The 21849-nt window shown below is 40.6% G+C and overlaps 1 protein-coding gene across 1 annotated transcript; it reads right to left on the bottom strand.

Moving 5' to 3' along the window:
- Nucleotides 1-213: 213 nt before the first annotated feature.
- On the bottom strand, nt 214-1519 carry IL13 (interleukin 13). Its single transcript, XM_030869674.2, has 4 exons — nt 1349-1519; nt 1009-1062; nt 669-773; nt 214-321 (listed from the first exon to the last, which is right to left on the bottom strand). The coding sequence occupies exons 1-4, from the start codon at nt 1517-1519 to the stop codon at nt 214-216; spliced, it is 438 nt and encodes a 145-aa protein (XP_030725534.1).
- Between the last annotated feature and the right edge of the window lie 20330 nt (nt 1520-21849).

Genomic DNA, 21849 nt, shown 5'->3' with positions numbered 1-21849 from the left:
CTGAGCCCCGGGCACCAAGGCACAGGGCAGGTGGGACTGGCTGGGCTCAAGGCAGGCAGCGCAGGCTCAGGTCTAAGCTAAGGAAACCTTACCCCCCTCCCTAACCCTCCTCCAGTCTCCCCAAGAAATTTCTGACATTTGAAAGAAAAATAAATCTGCAACTTAGATGGTCAGGGTCTGCCTCTGCAAATAATAATGCTAGCTCTTCATGCTTCAGCTGAATTTTCCATAGTGAAAAATGATCCTTGAATGTTTGAGCAGGTCTTTTAAGAAGTGGGCCACTTCAATTTTGGTGTCTCGGATGTGCTCGCTGGAAACCTGCTGCAGGGCAAAGAGGCCAGCATGTTAGTGGAACACCAGAACCAGGACGATCAGCATCTACCAGGGGCTTTCCAGGGACCGGCTGGTTCAATCCCCACAAAACCCCCCATGAGGTGAGTACTGTTATTACCCACATTTTACAGATGTGGAACTGAAACTCAGGTAGGAGTCAGGAGCCCTCAGGCCACGACTTGGAAATCCCAAAGGCACGTCCCTGCTTCCACAGTGGGCCCACCCCTTTGTGGACACATGCCTCAGATGCTCAGCCAGCTTCCCCTGAAGCTCCCAGGGTGAGCCCAGGCCTGGCAGAAGTGGGTGCAGGGTCGGGGTGGGCAGGGGGGCCTTACCCCAGCTGAGGGCTTGTGAAGACAGAGTGCGCTCAGCATCCTCTGGGTCCTTTGGATGGCACTGCAGTTGGAGACGTTGATCAGGGCTTCCAGGGCTGAACAGTACTGTGGGGACGAAAACGCCGGGGGGTCAGGCAGCACATTCAGTGAGTCTGCAGGAGGGAGGGGGCTGGGAGGCCTGGTGGAGGTGGGTCTGGGTGGTGGGGAGCCCAGATGATGAGGGGTAGAGATTGGCTCTTGAAGCCTGCCTGGAACCGCCAGCCGTGTGAGCAAGGCTCAGAAAAGACAAGCAGAGGGCTGCAGCCTCAGCCACCTCCCCCCAGTGCCCAGGGGTCCTCACCATGTTGGCTGTCAGGTTGACACTCCACACCATGCTGCCATTGCACAGAGGTGCCTGAGGGAGCAGAGGACAGTGAGCTGAGTGCTGGCAGGGTCCCAGACCTGCCCAGCCAGCCCAGGCCAAGTCTCTACAGGGATCAGGCCCCACAGGCATCCCCATATAGCAGGGGCAGGCCTGGGACCTTCAGTGTTCCTGAGCTTCAGTTCCTGCTCTGCACAGCAGGGGAGACCCGTTGTACAGGGTCTTGGAGCTGAGAGAGAAAAACTGAGTAACACAGCCAGTAAGGGACAAGCCTTGTGCAAAGCTTGCCGTAGCCAGGGCCTGGCCAGCAGGCACTCACCTTCTGGTTCTGGGTGATATTGACCAGCTCTTCAATGAGCTCCTTGAGGGCTGTAGAGGGAGGCACAGGGCCCAGGGAGGCGAGGCCACCAAAGCAGGTGAGAGCAATGACCACAGTCAACCAGAGCGCCATGGAGCCTAGAGCCACAGGAAGAGTGAGAAGCAGACGCATAGGCTGGCCTAAGCTGAGTATCTTGTGGCCTTGGCCTCTTGTGGCAGCTTTTATAGGCCCAAGTGGTGATGCCTCACACACTGGTCTCCGCTTTGTCGGACACTATCTACAAACCACATCTTTACTCATCTTGATTTTACTTTGTGGAAAATCCAGCGTCACATAAAGGAAAGAATTTGATTTCTTATAGACTTATTACTGAGAGGGTTCTGGGGCCGTTTCCAAGATCTGGAGGAGCTTCCTGGTGGGGTAGGTGAGAGGGCCCTGAGGGCAGCCTGGTGTCAACCGTGCCAGCTGGAAATCCAGCACTTTTGCCCATGGTCCACCCTAGGTGCCCACCCAGCTCCTGTCCTCAGATCCCTTTAGGTCACCAGAAATGCTGGGCAGACAGTGCTGTGACCACAGTCTATCAGATGTGGGAATCTGGGGGTTTTATTTTTTTCAGTGAACTGGTGTGTTACATTACCAAAACAATACTTGCTCTGGGTACAAAATTCAAACAGGATAAAAGGAGAAGAGTGAAGTTCACTTCTTTTGGCCCACCTGATTCCCTGTTGGCCCCGCAGATTCCCAGGTCTCTATTGAAAGATCCAATCAGACTCAGGGATCCTCCTGGGATCTTTCCTTTGAGAAGTTGTTTTGCTGATAACTCTCAGCACGCGCAGCCTGGACACTGGGTGCCCCACCCAGCCTTCAGTGTGGGTCCGTCCTGCTGGGAGACCCTCAGTGGGTGGGGCCGGCAAGAGGTGGACCCAGCCTTAGCCCTGGAGACTAACTGTTCCCACTGCCACTTGAGACCTGGGGCGACCACCTCTGCCCTCCGAGGCCTCAAGTTTCCCTTGCAGATTGAAGGCTGTGGAGTGTGACTCCTGGGCCTGCCCCCACTCCAGGGTCCCCTGTGGGCAGCCCGCCCCCTGCAGGGACACTGGCATGTAGCCATTTCCCCGCTTTTCCAGAAGTCCTCCAGAAACCCGTGCAACTGAGGCCACAGCATTTGCCTCTTGGGTGCTGATGTCAAGTCTCCCTCACCCACTTCCTCCCCTAAGCCAGTGCCTCCCCCTCTCGGCCCTCTCTGTCTGCTCAGGCTACCTCTCTGTCCAATGACAATGGGGCTCAGCCTCCTCACAAGGGTCCTCCAAGGGACGCTGGGGCTGTCGCCCCTGCTTAGAAGCCTGCCGGCCTTGCCCACCCTCTCCTCTCACTGGTAACGTGATTCCCACCCTGTCTTCTCTCCCAGCCCCAAGTTTCCCAGCACAATTGCAGGCCCTAACGCTTGGAAGCCGGGCCCTGCCCCTCGTGGCTCCCCAGTGCCCGGAGCGCCGCCGCCTGCTTCTGTGACCTCAGTTTCCTTATCTGCAGAATAGGGTCAGTAGCATCTCCCGTGGGGGTCCCTGTGTTGGTGGAAGGAGTGGGGAACCACCGTGGGCTGCGTCAAGATGAGTGGAACGCCCCCCTCCACCTCTAGGGCCAGCAAAACCAAGCGGGGAGCGGTGGGCAGGTGCGCCCCCGCGCGTGGGAGAAGGCCCGAGGTTGTGGCGATGCCCTGGAGATAGGCGCCGCCTTATGTAATGGGAGATGGGGCTGATAAACGGGATCCGCGCGGGCCAGGCTCACTCTGTGGCCGAAGGCTTCGGCCGGGGAGGGAGGGAGGGAGGGGTAGGAGTGCAGACCCGCTTCTCGGAGAAGCGCCCACGCCCGCCCCCGGGCCTGGGTCTGTGTGGGTCAGAGGCCGGGCGAGGGAGCTGCAAGGGCGGGAGCGAGCGGTCCGAGCGCCCGGCAGGGCCAGGGCGCGTGTGCGCACAAGCGAGGGGATGTCGCGTTCGTCCCCCGGGGCCGGGGATCCTGCGGCGACACGGCAGAGCTGCCCACCCCTCTTCCTGCGCTGTGCTCTGGACACCCGCTCTGGCCCTCAGCCCCGAACGAGCCCCCGCTGGCTAGTCAGCTGGACCATGATGCTTTTTTTTTTTTTTTTTTTTTTTCATCGAGGCTTGGTTCACATCCCGGATCATTGCAATCAACACAAGTACAAAAGTGCTGCTCCGGGCACTTGACACACGTGGCTTGCATCTCTGCACCAGCCACGGCGTTGGGCCGCCCCATCCGGGTCTTGCAGGTGCAGAACCGGGCGCTCGGGGCGTATAGGAGCCTTCCCCGATGCGAGGCCAGGGAAGGGCGGGCTCGCGGGCCTCACCGCCTGGGTCTCAGCACAGATTGGACAGCTGGGGTTGGGACCGCCCTTCATTGGGGCCAGCCCGCCCTGCGCGAAGTTTTGGAAAACTTCCTTTTCCAATATTTTTCCGACTTTGGCTCTCCGTTGGAAAGAAGAGATAACCCAATCAGTAGGAGTGTCAGGCAAGTTGTTTTAATAATGTAAAATTCCTAAGTAAATTTTCATTTTTATGGAAGTTATACGTGCATGTAATTTTTAAAAAATCAAATAATTTGAGGAGGTTTATTAAGAAAAACATCACTTTTGAGAATTCCTCCATTGGTCTTCACGTCTTGTGAGTGAGGCACTGACTTCCCTACTTTGTTCCCTACAGTCTTTTTCGACATGTTTGCATAGCAAGCAACCTTGGAAGAGACAGCATCTTCCTCTGAAGAAAAAAGGCAGGCAGACTTACTGTCCATTATTAGCAATTCAGGCTGTCTCAGCTGAGGCTTCTTCTCCTGTACTTACACTGTGTGTACAGGTACCATCTGGCTCTCTTGGCACCACTCTGTGAGAACTGGGGTTCAGGGAACCAAATAAAAGATAATACTACTAGTGCTGTGTCTAACAATCTGTTCTTTGTCTCTGATGCAGGAGTCTTGTGTCTTCTGCCAGCCTCCGTGAAACTGTGGCAAGCTGACTGGTTAGCATGCAAGTGGGATAAAATCTCAGAGCCTTCAGTTGTTGACAGGCAGCTCCCCACCTCTACCCCCTTGGCCTCTTCTCCAGAGGAACCACGACCGTAACTGCTTCTTTTGGTGTTTACCTCCTCCATGTTTCTGGATTTCTCGATTTTCAAATGTAGGCAGTATCTGTGGTTTACGATGAATATTTAATTCTTCTCCTCCTTGCTGTCCTTCTTCCACTGCATCTTTCCTTTTTTCTCATTCTACCAATATGCGTAGATCATAATTTGCGTTGGCCAAAAGCTTTGTTTACTGTTTACATAATTACGCTAATATATTCTCAGCTGAAACATATAGTTAACTAAGACTAATTTTCCCTCAAAACTTTTTTTCCTAATAATTGTCTTATTTTTTCCATTTGCTTAATTTTTCTATGTTCCTCTGTGATTTAATCCTAAATTCTCAGCCACTTACATGAATGTCCTTTTTACAGATTTGGGTAAATCAGTTATTTTCACAATTTCATCTTCCCAAGAAAATCTCCCCTGGAGCCTGTTGACCTGCTCGGACATGGACAGCTGCCATCTGACAACTTCTGGACAGCTGTCATGCTGAGGACTCCTGTCATCCTGCCATGGGAATTCCCTTCTCTTCTTTCCTATGTGGCTCTCCTATTCCTTGCATCCCAGGTCTTCCTCTTTCTTGTGGGGAACACATCCAAATAAACACAGAATTTCAGGCAGGAAATAATTTTCCTTCAGAATTTTGAATACCTGTGCTATTGCCTCCTATCTTCCAGTATCTCCTATCTTCAGAAGTCCAAAGGCATTTTGTATCCAGATCTTTTCTAACTCTCTGGAAATCTGTAGGAAAATTTCTTGGTTCCCATGCCCCAAATTTTACAGTGATGTTTCTTGGTGTAGCTTTGTTTTCATCTATGATGCCAGACACAGTGGGCTCTTTCAAACAAACATGTCACTAAGTTCTGGGAAATTTTCTTTCTTTAAAAAACTTTTTTATTGAAATATAGCTGATTTACCATATTGTGTTAGTTTCAGATGTACAGCAAAGTGATTTGGTTGTATATGTAATCTTAAAAAAAAATTCTTTTCCTTATAAGTTATTTAAAGATATTGAATATAGTTCCCTGTGCTCTACAGTAAATCCTTGTTGTTTATCTAGTTTATATATGGTAGTGTGTATCTGTTAATTCCATACTCCTAATTTATCCCTCTCCCTCCTTTCCCTTTGGTAACCATAAGTTGGTTTTCTATGTCTGTGAGTCTGTTCCTGTTTTGTAAATAAGTTAATTTGTACTGTATTTTAGATTCTACATTTAAGTGATGTCATAATATTTGTCTTTCTCTGACTTACTTCACTTAGTATGATAATCTCTAGGTCCATCCATGTTCTGCAAATGGCATTATTTCATCCTTTTTTATGGCTGAGTAGTATTCCATTGTATATATACACCACATCTTCTTTATCCATTCATCTGTCCATGGACAGTTCAGTTGCTTCCATGTCTTAGCTATTGTAAGTAGTGCTGCTATGAACATTGGGGTGCATGTATCTTTTCAAATTAGCTTTTGTCTTTTCTGGATATATGCCCAGGATTGGGATTGCTGGATCATATGATAACTCTATTTTTAGTTTTCCATAGTGGCTGCGCCAGTTTACATTCCCATCAGCAGTGTAGGAGGGTTCCCTTTTCTCCACACCCTCCCCAGCATTTATTATTTGTAGACTTTTTGATGATGGCCATTCTGATTAAAAAAAATTTTTTAAACCTCTGTTCTTATTTTATTTAAAAAATTATTGTAAAGCCATTCCTTTTTTAAAAAAATAGATTTTTTTTTAGATTCATAGCAAAATTGAGTAGAAAGTACAGAGAGTTTCCATATACTCCCTAACCCCACATATACATAATCAACATCCCCCAACAGAGTGGTGCAATTGATGAGCCTACAGGAACACATCAGTATCACCCAGAGTCCATAGTTTACCTTAGGGTTCATTCTTTGTGTTGTACGTTCTATGGGTTTTAACAAATGTGTAATGTCATATATCCATTGCCATATATGTGTGTGTGTGTGTGTGTGTGTGTGTGTGTATATATATATATATAGAGAGAGAGAGAGAGAGTAGTTTCATTGCACTAAAAAATCCTCTGTGCTCCACCTATTATTCACCCTATCTTTACTCCTAACCTGTGGCTACCACTGATCTTTCTACTTTTTCCATAGTTGTGCCTTTTCCAGAATCATATAGTTGGAATCATACATTATGTAACCTTTTCAGATTGGCTTTTTTCACTTAGTAATATGCATTTATGTTTCTTCCATGTCTTTTCATGGCTTGACAGCTCATTTCTTTTTAGCATGGAATAATATTCTGTTGTCTGGGTGTACCAAGTTTATTTATCCACTTATCTACAGAAGGATATCTTGGTTGCATCAAGTTTTGGCAGTTATGAGTAAAACTGCTATAGACATCCATGTGCAAATTTTTGTGTGGACGTAAGTTTTCAATTTGCATAAGTACCAAAGGATGCAAACACTGGATCATATGGTAAGAGTATGTTTAATTTTGTAGGAAACTGTCAAAGTGTCTTCCAAAGTGACTGTACCATTTTGCATTCCCACCGGCAGTGAATGAGAGTTCCTGTTGCTTCACATCTTCGTGAGAATTTAGTGTTGTCAGTGTTTTGGATTTTGACCAAATGGGTATGTAATGGTATCTCACTGTTGTTTTAATTTACATTTTCCTGATGATATATGGTGTGGAGTAGCTTTTCATACGCTTACTTGCCGTCTGTGTATTTTCTTGGGTGAGGTGTCTGTTAAGGTCTTTGACCTCTTTTTAAAATTGGGCTGTTCGGGCTTCCCTGGTGGCACAGTGGTTGAGAGTCCGCCTGCCGATGCAGGGGACACGGGTTCGTGCCCCGGTCTGGGAAGATCCCACATGCCGCAGAGCGGCTGGGCCTGTGAGCCATGGCCACTGAGCCTGCGCGTCCAGAGCCTGTGCTCCGCAACGGGAGAGGCCACAACAGTGAGAGGCCCGCGTATCGCAAAAAAAAAAAAAAAAAAAAAAAAAAAAAAAAAAAAAATTGGGCTGTTCATTTGCTTATTGTTGAGTTTTAAGTATATATCGGATAACAGTCCTTTATCTGATGTCTTTTACAGATATTTTCTCCCAGTCTCTGGCTTGTCTTCATTCTCTTGAGAGTATTTTTTCAAAGCAGAAATTTTTTATTTTAATGAAATCCAGTTTATCAATTATTTCTTTCATGGATCATGCCTCTGCATGCCTCTGGTGTTGCATGTAAAAAGTCATCACCAAACCCAAAGTCATCTACATTTTCTCCTATGCTATCTTCTAGAAGTTTTATAGGTTTGTGTTTTACATTCAGGTCTGTGATTCATATATATATATATATATAAAATTTTATTTTTTATTTTTTAAAATTTTATTTATTTTTGGTTGTGTTGGGTCTTCGTTGCTGCGTGCGGGCTTTCTCTAGTTGCGGAGAGCGGGGTCTACTCTTGTTGTGGAGCACGGGCCCTAGGCGCATGGGCCCTAGGCGCATGGGCTTCAGTAGTTGTGGCACGTGGGCTCAGTAGTTGTGGCTCATGGGCTCTAGAGCACAGGCTCAGTAGTTGTGGTGCACAGGCTTAGTTGCTCCGCCATGGCATGTGGGATCTTCCCAGACCAGGGATTGAACCCATGTCCCCTGCGTTGGCAGGCAGATTCTTAACCACTGTGCCACCAGGGAAGCCCTATTTATTTATTTTTTGCCAGCGGGTGTCCAGTTCCTGTGTTTTTTGTTGAAAAGATTATCTTTGTTCCATTGTATTCCCTTTGCTCCTCTGCCAAAGATCAGTTGACTATATTTATATGGGTCTATTTATGGGCTCTCTGTTCTAGTCCATTGATCTATTTGTCTATTCTTTTACTAATACCACACTGTCCTGATTATTGTAGCCTTATAATAAGTCCTGATGTTGGGTAGTGTCAGTCCACCAACTTTGTTCTTCTTCAATATTCTGGATCTTTTGCCTCTACATATAAATTTTATAATCTTGTTAATATCTTCAAAATAACTTGTTGGAATATTGATTGGGATTGCTTGAATCCATAGACCAAGTTGGGAAGAACTGACATGTTGACAGTATTGATTCTTCCTATCCATGAACATGGATTATCTCTCTGTTTGCTTAGTTCTTTGATTTCTCTCATCAGAATTTTGTAGTTTTCCTCATATAGATCTCATATGTATTTTGTTAGATTTATACCTAAGTATTTCATTTTGGGGGTACTACTGTAAACAGTATTTCAAATTCCACTTGTTCATTGCTGGTATATAGGAAAGTGATTGACTTTTGTGTATGAAACTTATATCCTGCAACCCTGCTATAATCACTTATTAGTTTCAGGAGTTTCTGTTGATCCTTTTGGATTTTATACTTAGGCTCTCATGTCATCAACAAGGCTTTCTTTCTTTCTTCCTAATCTGTATTCTTTTTATTTCCTTTTCTTGTCTTGTTGCATTAGCTAGGACTTCTAGTATGACATTGAAAAGCAGTGGTGATTGGAGATATCCTTGCCTTGTTTCTGATCTTCGTGGGAAGGCTTCAAGTTTCTCACCATGATGTATGATGTTAACTATAGGTTTTTGTAGATATTCTTTATCAAATTGAGGAAGTTCCCCTCTATTCTTAGTTTACTGAGAGGTTTTATCATGAATGGGTGGTGGATTTTATAAAATGCTTTTTCTGTATCTATTAGTATGATCATGTGATTCTTCTTCTTTAGCCTGTTGATGTGATGGATTATATTAATTGATTTTTGAATATGAAGCAGCCTGGCATATCTGGGATAAATCCCACTAGGTGGTGCTGTACAATTCTTTGGTTCCTTTTTTGCATTCAGTTTGCTAATATTTTGTTGAGGATTTTTGCATTTTATCACAGATATTGATTGGTACTTTTTTTCTTGTAATATCTTTGTCTGTTTTGTTATTAGGGTAATGCTGGCCTCATAGGATGAGTTAGGAAGTATTTTCTCTAGTTCCATGTTCTGAAAGATATTGTAGATAATTTATTTAATTTCTTTCTTAAACATTTTGTCGAATTCCCCATGAATTCTGGGCCTGGTGCTTTCTATTTTGGAAGGTTATTAAGTATTATTCAATTTCTTTGATAGATATAGGCCTATTCAGATTGCCTGTTTCTTCTTGTGTGAGTTTTGGCAGATTGTATCTTTCAAGGAATTGGTCCATTTTCATCTAGGTTATCAAATTTGTAGCCATAGGGTTGTTCCAATTTTAGTATATGTGCTGCCAAAGCGAGCACTATAGGGTTGTTCATATTGTTCCTTTATTATCCTTTTAATGTCCATAGGATCTATAGTGATGTCGCTCTTTCATTTATGTTATTAGTAATTTGAGTCCTCTCCTTTTCCTTAGTTCACCTGGCTAGAGGCTTATTGATGTTATTGATCTTTTCAAAGAACCAGCTTTTGATTTTGTTGATTTTCTCTATTGATTTCCTGTTTTCAATTTCATAGATTTCTGTTCTAATTCTTATTATTTCTTTTCTTCTGCTTACTTTGGATTTAATTTGCTCTTCTTTTTCTAATTTCCTAAGGTAGAAGCTTAGATGATTGATTTTAGATCTTTCTTCTTTTCTACTGTATGTTTTCATTGCTATAAATATTCCTCTAAGCACTGCTTTCACTACATCCCACAAAATTTGATGTTATGTTTTCATATCCATTTAGTTCAAAATATTGTTCAATTTCTCATGAGATTTCTTCTTTAACCCATAAGTTATTTAGACATATTTTGTTTAATCTCCATATAGTTGGGGGAGGTGTTCCAGCTTTCTTTCTGTTATTGATTTCTAGTTTAATTTCCTTGTGGTAGGACAGCAGGCATTGGTGTCTTGGTGTTCTTCGTGAACTTTTTGTGCGAGCTTGAGAAGAATATACATTCTGCTGTTGTTGGATGAAGTAGTCTATAGATATTTATTAATCCAGTTGATTGATGGTACTGTTGAATTCAACTATGTCCTTACTGAAGTTCTGCTTGCTGAATCTTTCCATTTCTGATAGAGGGGTGTTGAAGTCTCCTAGCTATAATACTGGATTCATCTATTTCTTTTTGCAGTTCTATCAGTTTTTGCCCCATACATTTTGATCCTCTGTTGTTAGAGGCAAACGCATTAAGGATGGATATGTCTTCTTGGAGAATTGACTCTTTTATCATTATGTAATGCCTTTTTTTATCCCTGATAACTTTCCCTGGTCTGAAGTCTGTTCTGTCTGAAATTAACACATTATTAGTATTAATATCGCTACTCCTGCTTTCTTTTGGTTACTGTTATCATAGTATATCTTTCTCCATCAATTTTCTTTTATTCTATTTATGTCTTTATATTTAAAGTAGATTAATACTTAGGTCTTGTTTCTTGACCTACTCTGAAATAATTGGTGCATTTAGGCCATTGATGTTCAAAAGGATTATTGATATAGTTAAATTACTGTCTACCGTAATTGTTACTGTTTTCTATGTGTTCCTTGTTCTTTGTTGCTATTTTTGCCTTTCACTTTTTTTCTGCCTTTTGTGGTTTTAATTATTTTACATGCTTCAGTTGTCTCTCTTTTATTAACACATTAGTTATACTTTTTATTTTCTTTTAGTGATTGCCCTGGAGTTGGCAGTATGTATTTACAATTAATCCAAGTTCATTTTCAAATAACACTATACCACTTCATGGGTAGTGTGAGTACCTTATAATAACAAAATAATCCTGATTCCTCTCTTCCGTCTTGTTTCATTGTTGTCATTCATTTCACTTATACATAAGCATGTATGTTTATATATGTGTGCAGTCATCCCTCAGTATCCACAGGGGATTGGTTCTAGGACCCTCTGCAGATACAAAAATTCACAGATGCTGAAGTCCCTTACAGTCAGCCCTCTGTATCCATGGGTGCAGAACTTGTGGATATGGAGGACCAACTGTGTGTGTGTGTGTGTGTGTGTGTGTGTGTATTGATATTTATTTATTTATATAAAAGCATATATAATCAAATACATTGTTGCCATTATTATTTTGAACAAATTATTATGAGATCAATTATGAATAAGAAAAAATAAATGTTTTTTATTTTACCTTCACTTATTCCTTCTTTCTTTATGCAGATCTGAGTTTTATCATTTTCCTTCTCCCTAAAGATTTCTTTTGTCATTTCTTACAAGTTCAGTCGACTAGCAATAGATTCCCTTAATTTTTACTTGAGTTAAGTCTTCATTTCTCCTTCAGTTCTGAAGGATAATTTTTCAGGGTACAGAATTTTAGGTTGGTGGTGTGTTTTCTTTTTTTCTCTTAACATTTAAAATATTTCACTCCACTCTTTGCTTGCATGATTTCTGAAGAGAAACAAGTGTAATTGTTATCTTTATTCTTCTATAGGTAAGGCATCCCTCCCCCACCCCCACCCCAGCTTCTTTTAGAGTTTTTTTAAATTGAAATATAGTTGATTTACAAAGTTGTGTTAATTACTGCTGTACAGCAAAGTGGCTCAGTTATACATATTCTTTTTCATATTCTTTTCCATTATGGCTTATCACAGGATACTTTAGATTCTACATATAAGTGATGTCATATGGTATTTGTCTTTCTCTTTCTTCACTTAGTATGATCATCTCTAGTTGTATCCATGTTGCTGAAAATGGCATTATTTCGTTCTTTTTTATGGCTGAGTAGTATTCCATTGTATATATGTACCACGTCTTCTTTATCCATTCATCTGTCAATGGACATTTAGGTTGTTTCCATGTCTTGGTTTCTATGAATAAATAGAGCTTTTTATCTTTGACTTTCTGTAGTTTGAAAATGATATGCCTACGTGTATTTGGAGAGAGGGGTTGGGGGTGGGGCATTTATCCTGCTCAGTGTACTCTGAGCTTCCTGGATCTGTGGTTTGGTGTCTGACATTAATATGGGGGATTTTTCCATCATTATTGTTTCAAATATTTCTTCTGTTCCTTCTCTTTTTCTTCTTCTGGAATTCTGATTATACTTATGTTACTCCTTTAGTAGTTGTCCCATAGTTATTGGATATTTTGTTCTTTTTTTCTCTCTCTCTTTTATTCCCTTTGCTTTTTTCAATTTTGGTGGTTTCTAATGAGATATCCTCAAGTTCAGAGATTCTTTTCTCAGCTGCGTCCAGTCTACTAATAAGCAAAACAAAGACATTTTTTCTCATTGTTTTTGATCTCTAGCATTTTTTTTTTGGTTCATTCTTATAATTTCCTTTTCTCTACTTACATTGCCCATCCATTCTTGCATCTTGTCTGTTTTATCCATTAAAGCCTTTAGCATCTTATAGTTGTTTAAAATTCCTGGTCTGATAATCTCAACATCCCTGCCATGTCTCAGTCTGGTTGTCTTGCTTGCTCTGTCTCTTCCAACTGTGCCTTTTGCCTTTTAGTATGTCATAATTTTTTCTTGATAGCCAGATATAATGTATTGGGTAAAAAGAACTGCTGTAAATATGCCTTAATTAATGTGATGGTAAATTGTGTATGTTGGGGGCGTAGTTTTCTGTAGTCCTATGAGTAGTAGGTCTTAGTCTTTTAGTGAGCCTGTCCCTTTGGACTATGAACTTCACACATGCCTCTAAGTCCCCTCACCCTTCAGTGGGACAGAATGGCTAGAGCCAGCTGGAGCTGGGTGTTTCTCTTCTCTTAGGCCAGTCAGGCTCTGATAAAACTCCAGCAGGTTAGGCTTTAGTTAAATAGTTTCTCCTGGGCTTCCCTTATGGTGCAGTGGTTAAGAATCTGCCTGGCAACGTGGGAGACACAGGTTTGAGCCCTGGTCCGGGAAGATCCCACATGCCGCAGAGCAGCTAAGCCCGTGCGCCACAACTACTGAGCCTCCGCTCTAGAGCCCGCGAGCCACAACTACTGAGCCCATGTGCCACAACTACTGAAGCCCACGTGCCTAGAGCCCAGTGATCTGCAACAAGACAAGCCACCGCAATGAGAAGTCTGCACACTGCAATGAAGAGTAGCCCCTGCTCGCCACAACTAGAGAAAGCCCGTGCGCAGCAACAAAGACCCAACGCAGCCAAAAATAAAATAGTTTCTCCTGAGGGCAGACTTGTTAAGCAGAATAGAATGCTCTGGCATGTTTCAAAATATTTCATTTCCCTTCCCCCTGCCTGAAGCATGAGGTGACTTTTCTCTGATATTCACTGTGAGGACCTGGTGAGATCCTGGAGGCAAAACTCACAAAAGTGTGCCCCCCATGACTGGGTCCGCTGGAGTTTTTATCTCTCAGACTTGAGCATGCTGAGTCTCCAGCAACTCATCAGTTATAGTTCAAGTTTCCCTACCACAACACTGGTTCCTGCAGAGTAATTTTATTTTTACTTCTAATTTTGAATAGGTATTCCATTTACATGGCTCAAAAATCAAAATGAAATATATGAAAAAATTCAGTGAAATGCCTCAGCACCCTCCCCCCAAATAACTATTTTTATTAATTTTTTGGTGTATCCTGAGTTTATATAAGCAACTATGAATATATGGTCTTATTTTTATCTTGTTTCTACACATGAGGTAGCATCCTATATACATTTTGTACCTTGCTTTTTCTCACTTTTTATAAGAAGATATTTCTATATTCACACTTAGATTGGGATATTTTTTAAATGTTTTATGACTTTTTCCTCTGTTCTATCTCTTCCCTCTTATTGGAACTACCATTTTTTGGATTATATACCTCATGGACTAGTGCTCTAATTTTATCTTTTTCTCTTATTTTTTATTCAAAAATTTTCTCTTCTCTGGGATATTTCCATAACATTAGCTTCCATCCCAAGGGTGTTATACTTTTCTCTGAATATGCATGTGTCTAATTGCATCAAGTTCTTATTTCATTGATGAATATCTTTTCTTAGCAATCTGAAATTTTTACTGATAATTGGTATTTTTTTTAAATTTCCTTCTCCATACATAGTCTCTATTTCCTCCATGTTTTTTCTTTTAAATTTATTTTAATCTTTTTCTTTCATGTTATGGACTTTCCTTGGATATCATGTGATCTGGGATTCCCTGATCATATTTAAGAGTGGAAGACTAACAGTAGATTGAAAGCCTTGAGAGAGAGAGAGAGAGAGAGTGTGTGTGTGTGTGTGTGTGTGTGGTGGTAGTGGTGGTGGTGTTCACTAGAGGGCCATTGGCTTGTTGTTTCATTGGGGGCCTTCCCATACAAGCTTCTTTAGGTCATTTTGTGGCAGGTGCAACTTCCCCAGAATAGAATCGCCATGTCTCCAGCCTGGCTGACAGCATTTTGGCAGCCAAGGGTGCGTAGAGGGCTGGGCATGGGGGTCCCAGCATCTGTTAATTATTCACTTAGTGCCCTGATTTTAGCACAGCTAGGCCCCTCTCAACTGTGCCTAGTGTTTCTTGGTCTAGATACCCTCTCCAGAGAAAAAAATACTTCCATCTTCTGCTGGAGTGGGGTCACTCATCTTTGAGGAGTGGAAATGGGGATTTAACTGCTCCTTAAACCAAGTTCCAACTTATTTTAACCACTCCCCATCCAGAGGTACTTGGTCTTCTGCCTGTTCCTGAGCATTTGAGGAATCTATACATCAGAATAGGTCTCACCATCTCTATGGCTGGCTTAGGATTCAGTTTTGGGGGGTCATCCAAGTAGTCTGTCTGCTGTCAGCCTGCTTTCTACCCTTTAAACTGCTGTTGCTATTGTTCCTTTCTCCCATTTTGGTGAGTTTAAACCTTTTAAAGATTCAGTTACTCTCATCTTACCGGGTTATCAGGTGGGAGTTTATGTGTTCATTCCCTTGTTTTTACTTGGAATATGTGTTTTTAATGTAGAGAATTTATTAAAGAGACAAGCAATGAGAAGGAAACACTAACCTTGCACCTCTTTGACCTGACACCGATAACACCTCAGTATAAGTACTTTATTCCTAAACTAAAAATGAAATCTTTGCCTTTGTAAATATTCAACCTACTGTGAAAGACATGTTTTATGCAAATAATTCACACAACAATCTGTGTGTGTATATCATATTGTATACAATAATCATAGTGCAATTATAAAAAACAGAAAAATTAAATTGGTTTACTAGTATCGGGTAAACTACAGACCTTATTCTATTTTTATTAATTAATTTATTTTATTCTTGGATGTGTTGGGTCTTAGTTGCAGCGCGTGGGCTCTTCATTGCAGTGCCTGGGCTTCTCTCTAGTTGTGGCTTGCAGGTTTTCTCTCTCTAGTTGTGGCATGCGGGCTCCAGACTGTGTGGCCTCTCTGGTTGAGGCACATGGGCTCAATAGTTGTGGCACGTGGGCTTAGTTGCCCTGCAGCATGTGGGATCTTAGTTCCCTGACCAGGGATCAAACCGACAGCCCCTGCATTGGAAGGTGGACTCTTTAGAGTCCCTAGATCTTATTCTGATTTCAACAGTGTTCCCACTAATGTCCTTTTCCTGTTCCAAGATCTAACTCAGGAACCCATATTGTATTTAGTTATTAGTTCTCCTTAGTCTTCTGCAGTCTGTAACAGTTCTTTAGTTTTTCTTGTCCTTCATAACCTATGACACTTTTCAGTATTGATCAGTTATGCTGTCAAATGTTCCTCAATTCCAATCTTGATGTTTTCTCATAACTGAAATGAAGTTAAAAATTTTTTGGCAAGAATATCACAGAAATGAAATTGTGTCCTCAGTGCACATCACAGGATTCATGATGCCAGTATGTCTTATTTTGGTGATGTTGACCTTTGTCACTTGGTTAAACTGGTTTCTACGAAGTTTCTCCACTATAAAGTTACTTTCTCTTTTTAGTTAATAAATATATTGATAGTTTGAGACTATATAAATTCTGTTTCTTTTCAAATTTGTGCCCACTAATATTAGCACCCATCAGTGGATCTTGTCTGAAATAATTTTTACTGTGGTATTTGCCTAATGGTGATTTTTCTATTTGCCTCTTCTACATTTGTCATTTGTAATTCTACTATAAAGAAGAGCTGTTCCTTATCCCTCTTTCATTTATCTAATTAAGTACTTGTTTATATCAGTATGACCTCATGACTTCAGTTCTTTTGGATATGGACCCTGAAATGGAATTGCTGGATCATATATGGTAATTCTATTTTTAATTTTTGGGGAACTGTCATAGTGGCTACACCATTTTACATTTCCACAAACAGTGCCCAAGTGTTTCAGTTTCTCCACATCTTCATCAACACATTTTCTATTTTTTTGATAGCCATCCTAACATATGTGAAGTGATACCTAATCATGGCTTTGCTTAGCATTTCCCTGAAGATTACTGATGTTGGACATCTTTTTATGTGCTTATTGGCCATTTTTATATTCTCTGGGTTGTTATAGCACACCTTACTCTTGGTACTTATTTCTGTCTTAACGGATTCGGGCTGCTGTTAAAAAATATACCATAGACTGGTATTTTTAATACTAGAGGGTGACTTAAACAAGAATAACTTATTTCTCAAAGTTCTGGAGGCTGGGAAGTCCAAGATCAAGGCACTGGCAGATTTGGTGTATGGGGAGGGCCAGCTTTCTGGTTCAGAGATGGCCATCCTTTTGCTGTATCCTCACATGGTAGAAGGGGCAAGGGAAGCACTCTGGGGTCTTTTTTATAAGGGCGCTAATCCCATTCACTAGGGCTCCACCCTAATGACCTAATAATCTTCCAAAGGCACCACCTCCAAATACCATCATATTGGTGATTAAGTTTCAAATATGAATTTGGGGGGATACAAACATTCATTCTGTAGTAGGAAGGTTAGGTTATTGATTTGAGATCACTTTTCTTTTTTAAATGGAGGCATTTACAGCTGTAAACCTCCCTTCAAGCACTGTTGTCGCTGCATCCCGTAAGTTTTGGGTGTTGCGTTTTCATTTATCTCAAAATCTTTTGTCTTTTCCCTTGCAATTTCTTCTTTGACCTATTAGTTATTTAATAGTGTATCTTTTAATTTCCACATATTTGTGACTTTCCCAAATTCTTTGTTACTGATTCCTAATCTCACTCCATTGTGGTAGGAGAACATATTTTTTACAATTCCAATCTTTTCAAATTTTTTGAGACTTGTTTTATGGCATAACATATGGTCTGTTCTGGGGAATGTTCCATGTCACTTGAGAAGAATGTGTGTCTTGCTTTTGTACATGAAGTGTACTACAGGTGTCTGTTAGGTTTAGTTGGTTTATAGTTTTGTTCAAGTCTTCTACTTCCTTGTTGATCTTCTATGTATTCTGTCCATTATTGAAAGTGGGGTGATGAAGTCTCCAACTATTACTGTTGAAATGGTCTACTTCTTCCTTTAATTCTGTCAGTTTTTCTTCATATATTTTGTATTCAGATATCTATTGTTAGGTGCATATATGTTTATAATTGTTATATCTTCCTGATGGATTGACTTTTCATCATTATAGAATGCCCTTCTCTGTCTTTAGTAACAGTTTTTGTCTTAAAATCTATTTTGCCTGATATAGTACAGCCACTCCAGCACTTTTGAGTACTGTTTGTGTGGAATTTCTTTTTCTGTCCTTTTATTTTCAACCTATTTGTGTCCTTGTATCTGAAGCATGTCTTTTATAGACAACATACAGTTGGACTTTTTTTGGAAAAACTCATTCTCCTAACCTTTGCTTTCTGATAGGCATCTTTAGTCCATTTACATTTAGCGTAATGACTGATAATATAGGATTTATGTCTGCAATTTTGCTATTTTTTTAAATTGCTATTTGTTTTCTGTCTGTCTCATGCCTTTATTGTTTTTCTTAGTCTTCCTTTACTCCTTTCTTTTGTGTTAGGTAGATAATTTTGAGTATACCATTTAAGTTTGTTTGTTTCTTCTACTATAGGTTTTTTGAATTATTTCCTTTGTGGTTGCCCTGGAGATTACAAGTTAGCATTTTAGCTTAGATAACTATCAACTTAATTTCTATTTCAAAAGTTTCTATATAGCCCAGTCTCCCCTCTCCCCCGTACTATTATTGTCATATAAATTATATCTTTATTCATTATAAGCCCATCAACAGTGTTTAAATTAATTCTTAATGCAGTTATCTTTTAAATCAGATAGGAAAACTGAATTATAAACCAAAATACATTTATACTTTTATATTACCTGTGTATTTACCTTTACTGGAGCTGTTTTTCATGTGAATTTAAGTCTAGTTTTATTTCATTTCAGCCTGAAGGATTCTTTTAGCATTGTAGGGCAAGTCTGATGGAGACAAATTATCTTAGTTTTTATTTATCTGAAAATATCTTATTTTTTCTTGTTTTTGAAGGATAGCTTTACTGGGTATAGAATTCTTGGTTACAGTCAGCCTTTTTAGTATGTCATCCCAGTATGACTTCTGGTTTCCACTGTTTCTAAGGAGAAGTCAACTGTTAATTTTATTGAGGCTTTTTCACTGCTTTGTCTTGCTCCTTCCAAGATTCTTTTGTTTTTTGACAGTTTGGCTAGGATGCATCTAAGTGCCAATCTCTTGAGGGTTTTTTTTTTTTTTTTGAGGTATAACTGGCATATAACATTATTATTAGTTTCAGGTATAAAACATAATTCAAAAATTGTATATATTGCAAAATGATTACCACAATAAGTCTAGTTACATCACCATACGTAGTTACAATTTTTTTTCTTGTGATGAGAACTTTTTAAGATCTAGTCTCTTAACAACTTTCAAATATGCAAGTATAGTGGCTATGCTGTAACTTATATGCTCATGACTTATTTATTTTACAACTGGAATTTTTTTTTCATTTTAACATCTTTATTGGAGTATAATTGCTTTACAATTGTATGTTAGTTTCAGCTTCACAACAAAATGAATCAGTTATATATATACATATGTTCCCATATCTCTTCCCTCTTGCGTCTCCCTCCCTCCCACCCTCCCTATCCCACCCCTCCAGGTGGTCACAAAGCACCAAGCTGATCTCCCTGTGCTATGCGGCTGCTTCCCACTAGCTATCTACCTTACATTTGGTAGTGTATATATGTCCATGCCTCTCTCTCGCTTTGTCACAGTTTACCCTTCCCCCTCCCCATATCCTCAAGTCCATTCTCTAGTAAGTCTGTGTCCTTATTCCTGTTTCACCCATAGGTTCTTCATGACATTTTTTTTCTTAAATTCCATATATATGTGTTAGCATACGGTATTTGTCTCTCTCTTTCTGACTTACTTCACTCTGTATGACAGACTCTAGGTCTATCCACTTCATTACAAATAGCTCAATTTCATTTCTTTTTATGGCTGAGTAATATTCCATTGTATATATGTGCCACATCTTCTTTATCCATTCATCCGATGATGGACACTTAGGTTGTTTCCATCTCTGGGCTATTGTAAATAGAGCTGCAATGAACATTTTGGTACTTGATTCTTTTTGAATTATGGTTTTCTCAGGTTATATGCCTAGTAGTGGGATTGCTGGGTCATATGGTAGTTCTATTTGTAGTTTTTTAAGGAACCTCCATACTGTTCTCCACAGTGGCTGTATCAATTTACATTCCCATCAACAGTGTAAGAGGGTTCCCTTTTCTCCACACCCTCTCCAACATTTATTGTTTCTAGATATTTTGATGATGTCCATTCTGACTGGTGTGAGATGATAGCTCATTGTAGTTTTTTACAACTGGAATTTTTAATCTTAGGATCTCCTTCACCCATTCTCACACACACACACACACACACACACACACACACACACACACACACACACACACACACACACACACACACACACACACACACCCCATCCTCCACCTCTACGAACCTGAAATCAGTTCTCTTCATCTATGAGCTGTTTTTTGGTTTGTATTTTAGATTCCACATGTAAGTGAGATCATACAGTATTTGTCTTTCTCTGTTTATTTCACTTAGCATAATGCCCTCAAGGTCCATCCATGTCATTGCAGTGGCAAGATTTCCTTCCTTTATGGCTGAATTATACACGTGTGCACACAGCACCCCCCCCCCCTTTTCTTTATTCATCTATCTGTTGATGAAGATTTAGGTGGTTTCCCTGTCCTGGCTATTATAAATGATGCTGCAGTGAACAATGGGGTACATATATCTTTTCAAGTTAGTGTTTTTGTTTTCTTCACATGAATACCCAGGAGTGGAATTGCTGGATCATATGGTAATCCTATTTTTAATTTTTAAAGGAACCTCCATACTGTTTTCCATAGTGGCTGTACCAAATTACATTCCCACCAACAGTACACAAGGGTTCCCTTTTCTCTATATCCTTGCCAACACTTGTTATTTCTTGTCTTTTTGATAACACTCATTCTAACAGGTATGAAGTGATATTTCATTGTGGTTTTGATTTGCATGTCCCTGATGACTAGTGATGCTGGGCACCTTTTCATGTACCTGTTGGCCATCTGAATGTCTTCTTTGGAACAATGTCTTTTCAGATTACCTGTCCATTTTTAAAATCAGATTGTTGTTTTTTTGCTATTGAGTTGTATGAGTTCTTCATATATTTTGGATATTAACTCCTGATCAGATATATGATTTGCAAATATTTTCTCCCATTTGGTAGGTTGCCTTTTCTTTGTGTTAATGGTTTCCTTTGCTGTGCAGAAGCTTTTTTGATGTGGCCCCACTTGTTGAGTTTTGCTTTTGTTGCCTTCATTTTTGGTGTCAAATCCAAAAACTCGTTGCCAAGACTGATGTCAAGGAATTAACCACCTATGTTTTCTTCTAGGACTTTTTTGGCTTCAGGTCTTATGTTCAAGTCTTTCATCCATTTTGAGTTAATTTTTGTGTATGGTGTAAGATAGTGGTCCAGTTTCATTTTTCTGAATGTGGCTGTACAGTTTTCCCAACACCATTTATTGAAGAGACTGTCCTTTCCCCATTGTATATTCTTGGCTCCTTTGTCATAAAATTGACCATATATGTGTGGGTTTATTTCTTGGCTCTCTATTCTGTTCCATTGATTAATGTATCTGTTTTTTGGCTTTTTTTTGGGGGGGGGCACACCACATGGCATGTGAGAGCCTAGCTCCCGACCAGGGATCAAACCCACATCCCCTGTATTGGAAGTGCAGAGTCTTAACCACTGGACCACCAGGGAAGTCCCATGATGTGTCTGTTTTCTTGTCAATACCATACTGCTGTTTTGATTACTATAGCTTTGTAATACAGTTTGAGATTAGGGACCATGATGCTTCCATGATGCTTTGTGGTTCCATACAAATTTTAGGATTGTTAGTTCTATTGCTATGAAAAATGCCATTGGAATTTTGATAGGGATTGCATTGAATCTATAGGTTGCTTTGGGAAGTATTATTATTATTATTATTATTTATTTATTTTTGGCTGTGTTGGGTCTTCATTGCTGTGCGTGGGCTTTCTCTAGGTGTGCAGGCTTCAGTAGTTGTGGTTCGCAGGCT

Source organism: Globicephala melas, chromosome 3, assembly GCF_963455315.2.
Source record: "Globicephala melas chromosome 3, mGloMel1.2, whole genome shotgun sequence".
Classification (NCBI taxonomy): Eukaryota; Metazoa; Chordata; class Mammalia; order Artiodactyla; family Delphinidae; genus Globicephala; species Globicephala melas.
This window is presented reverse-complemented; position numbering and strand designations above follow the sequence as displayed.

Bases quoted from the DNA above. Each gene is read 5' to 3' on its own strand.
- IL13 (XM_030869674.2), bottom strand. From the start codon at position 1,519: ATGCGTCTGCTTCTCACTCTTCCTGTGGCTCTAGGCTCCATGGCGCTC. The intron at 774-1,008 runs GTGAGGACCCCT...TCGTCCCCACAG, and splicing joins TCAACCTGACAGCCAACATG to TACTGTTCAGCCCTGGAAGC. The intron at 322-668 runs GTAAGGCCCCCC...TTTGCCCTGCAG, and splicing joins TTCACAAGCCCTCAGCTGGG to CAGGTTTCCAGCGAGCACAT.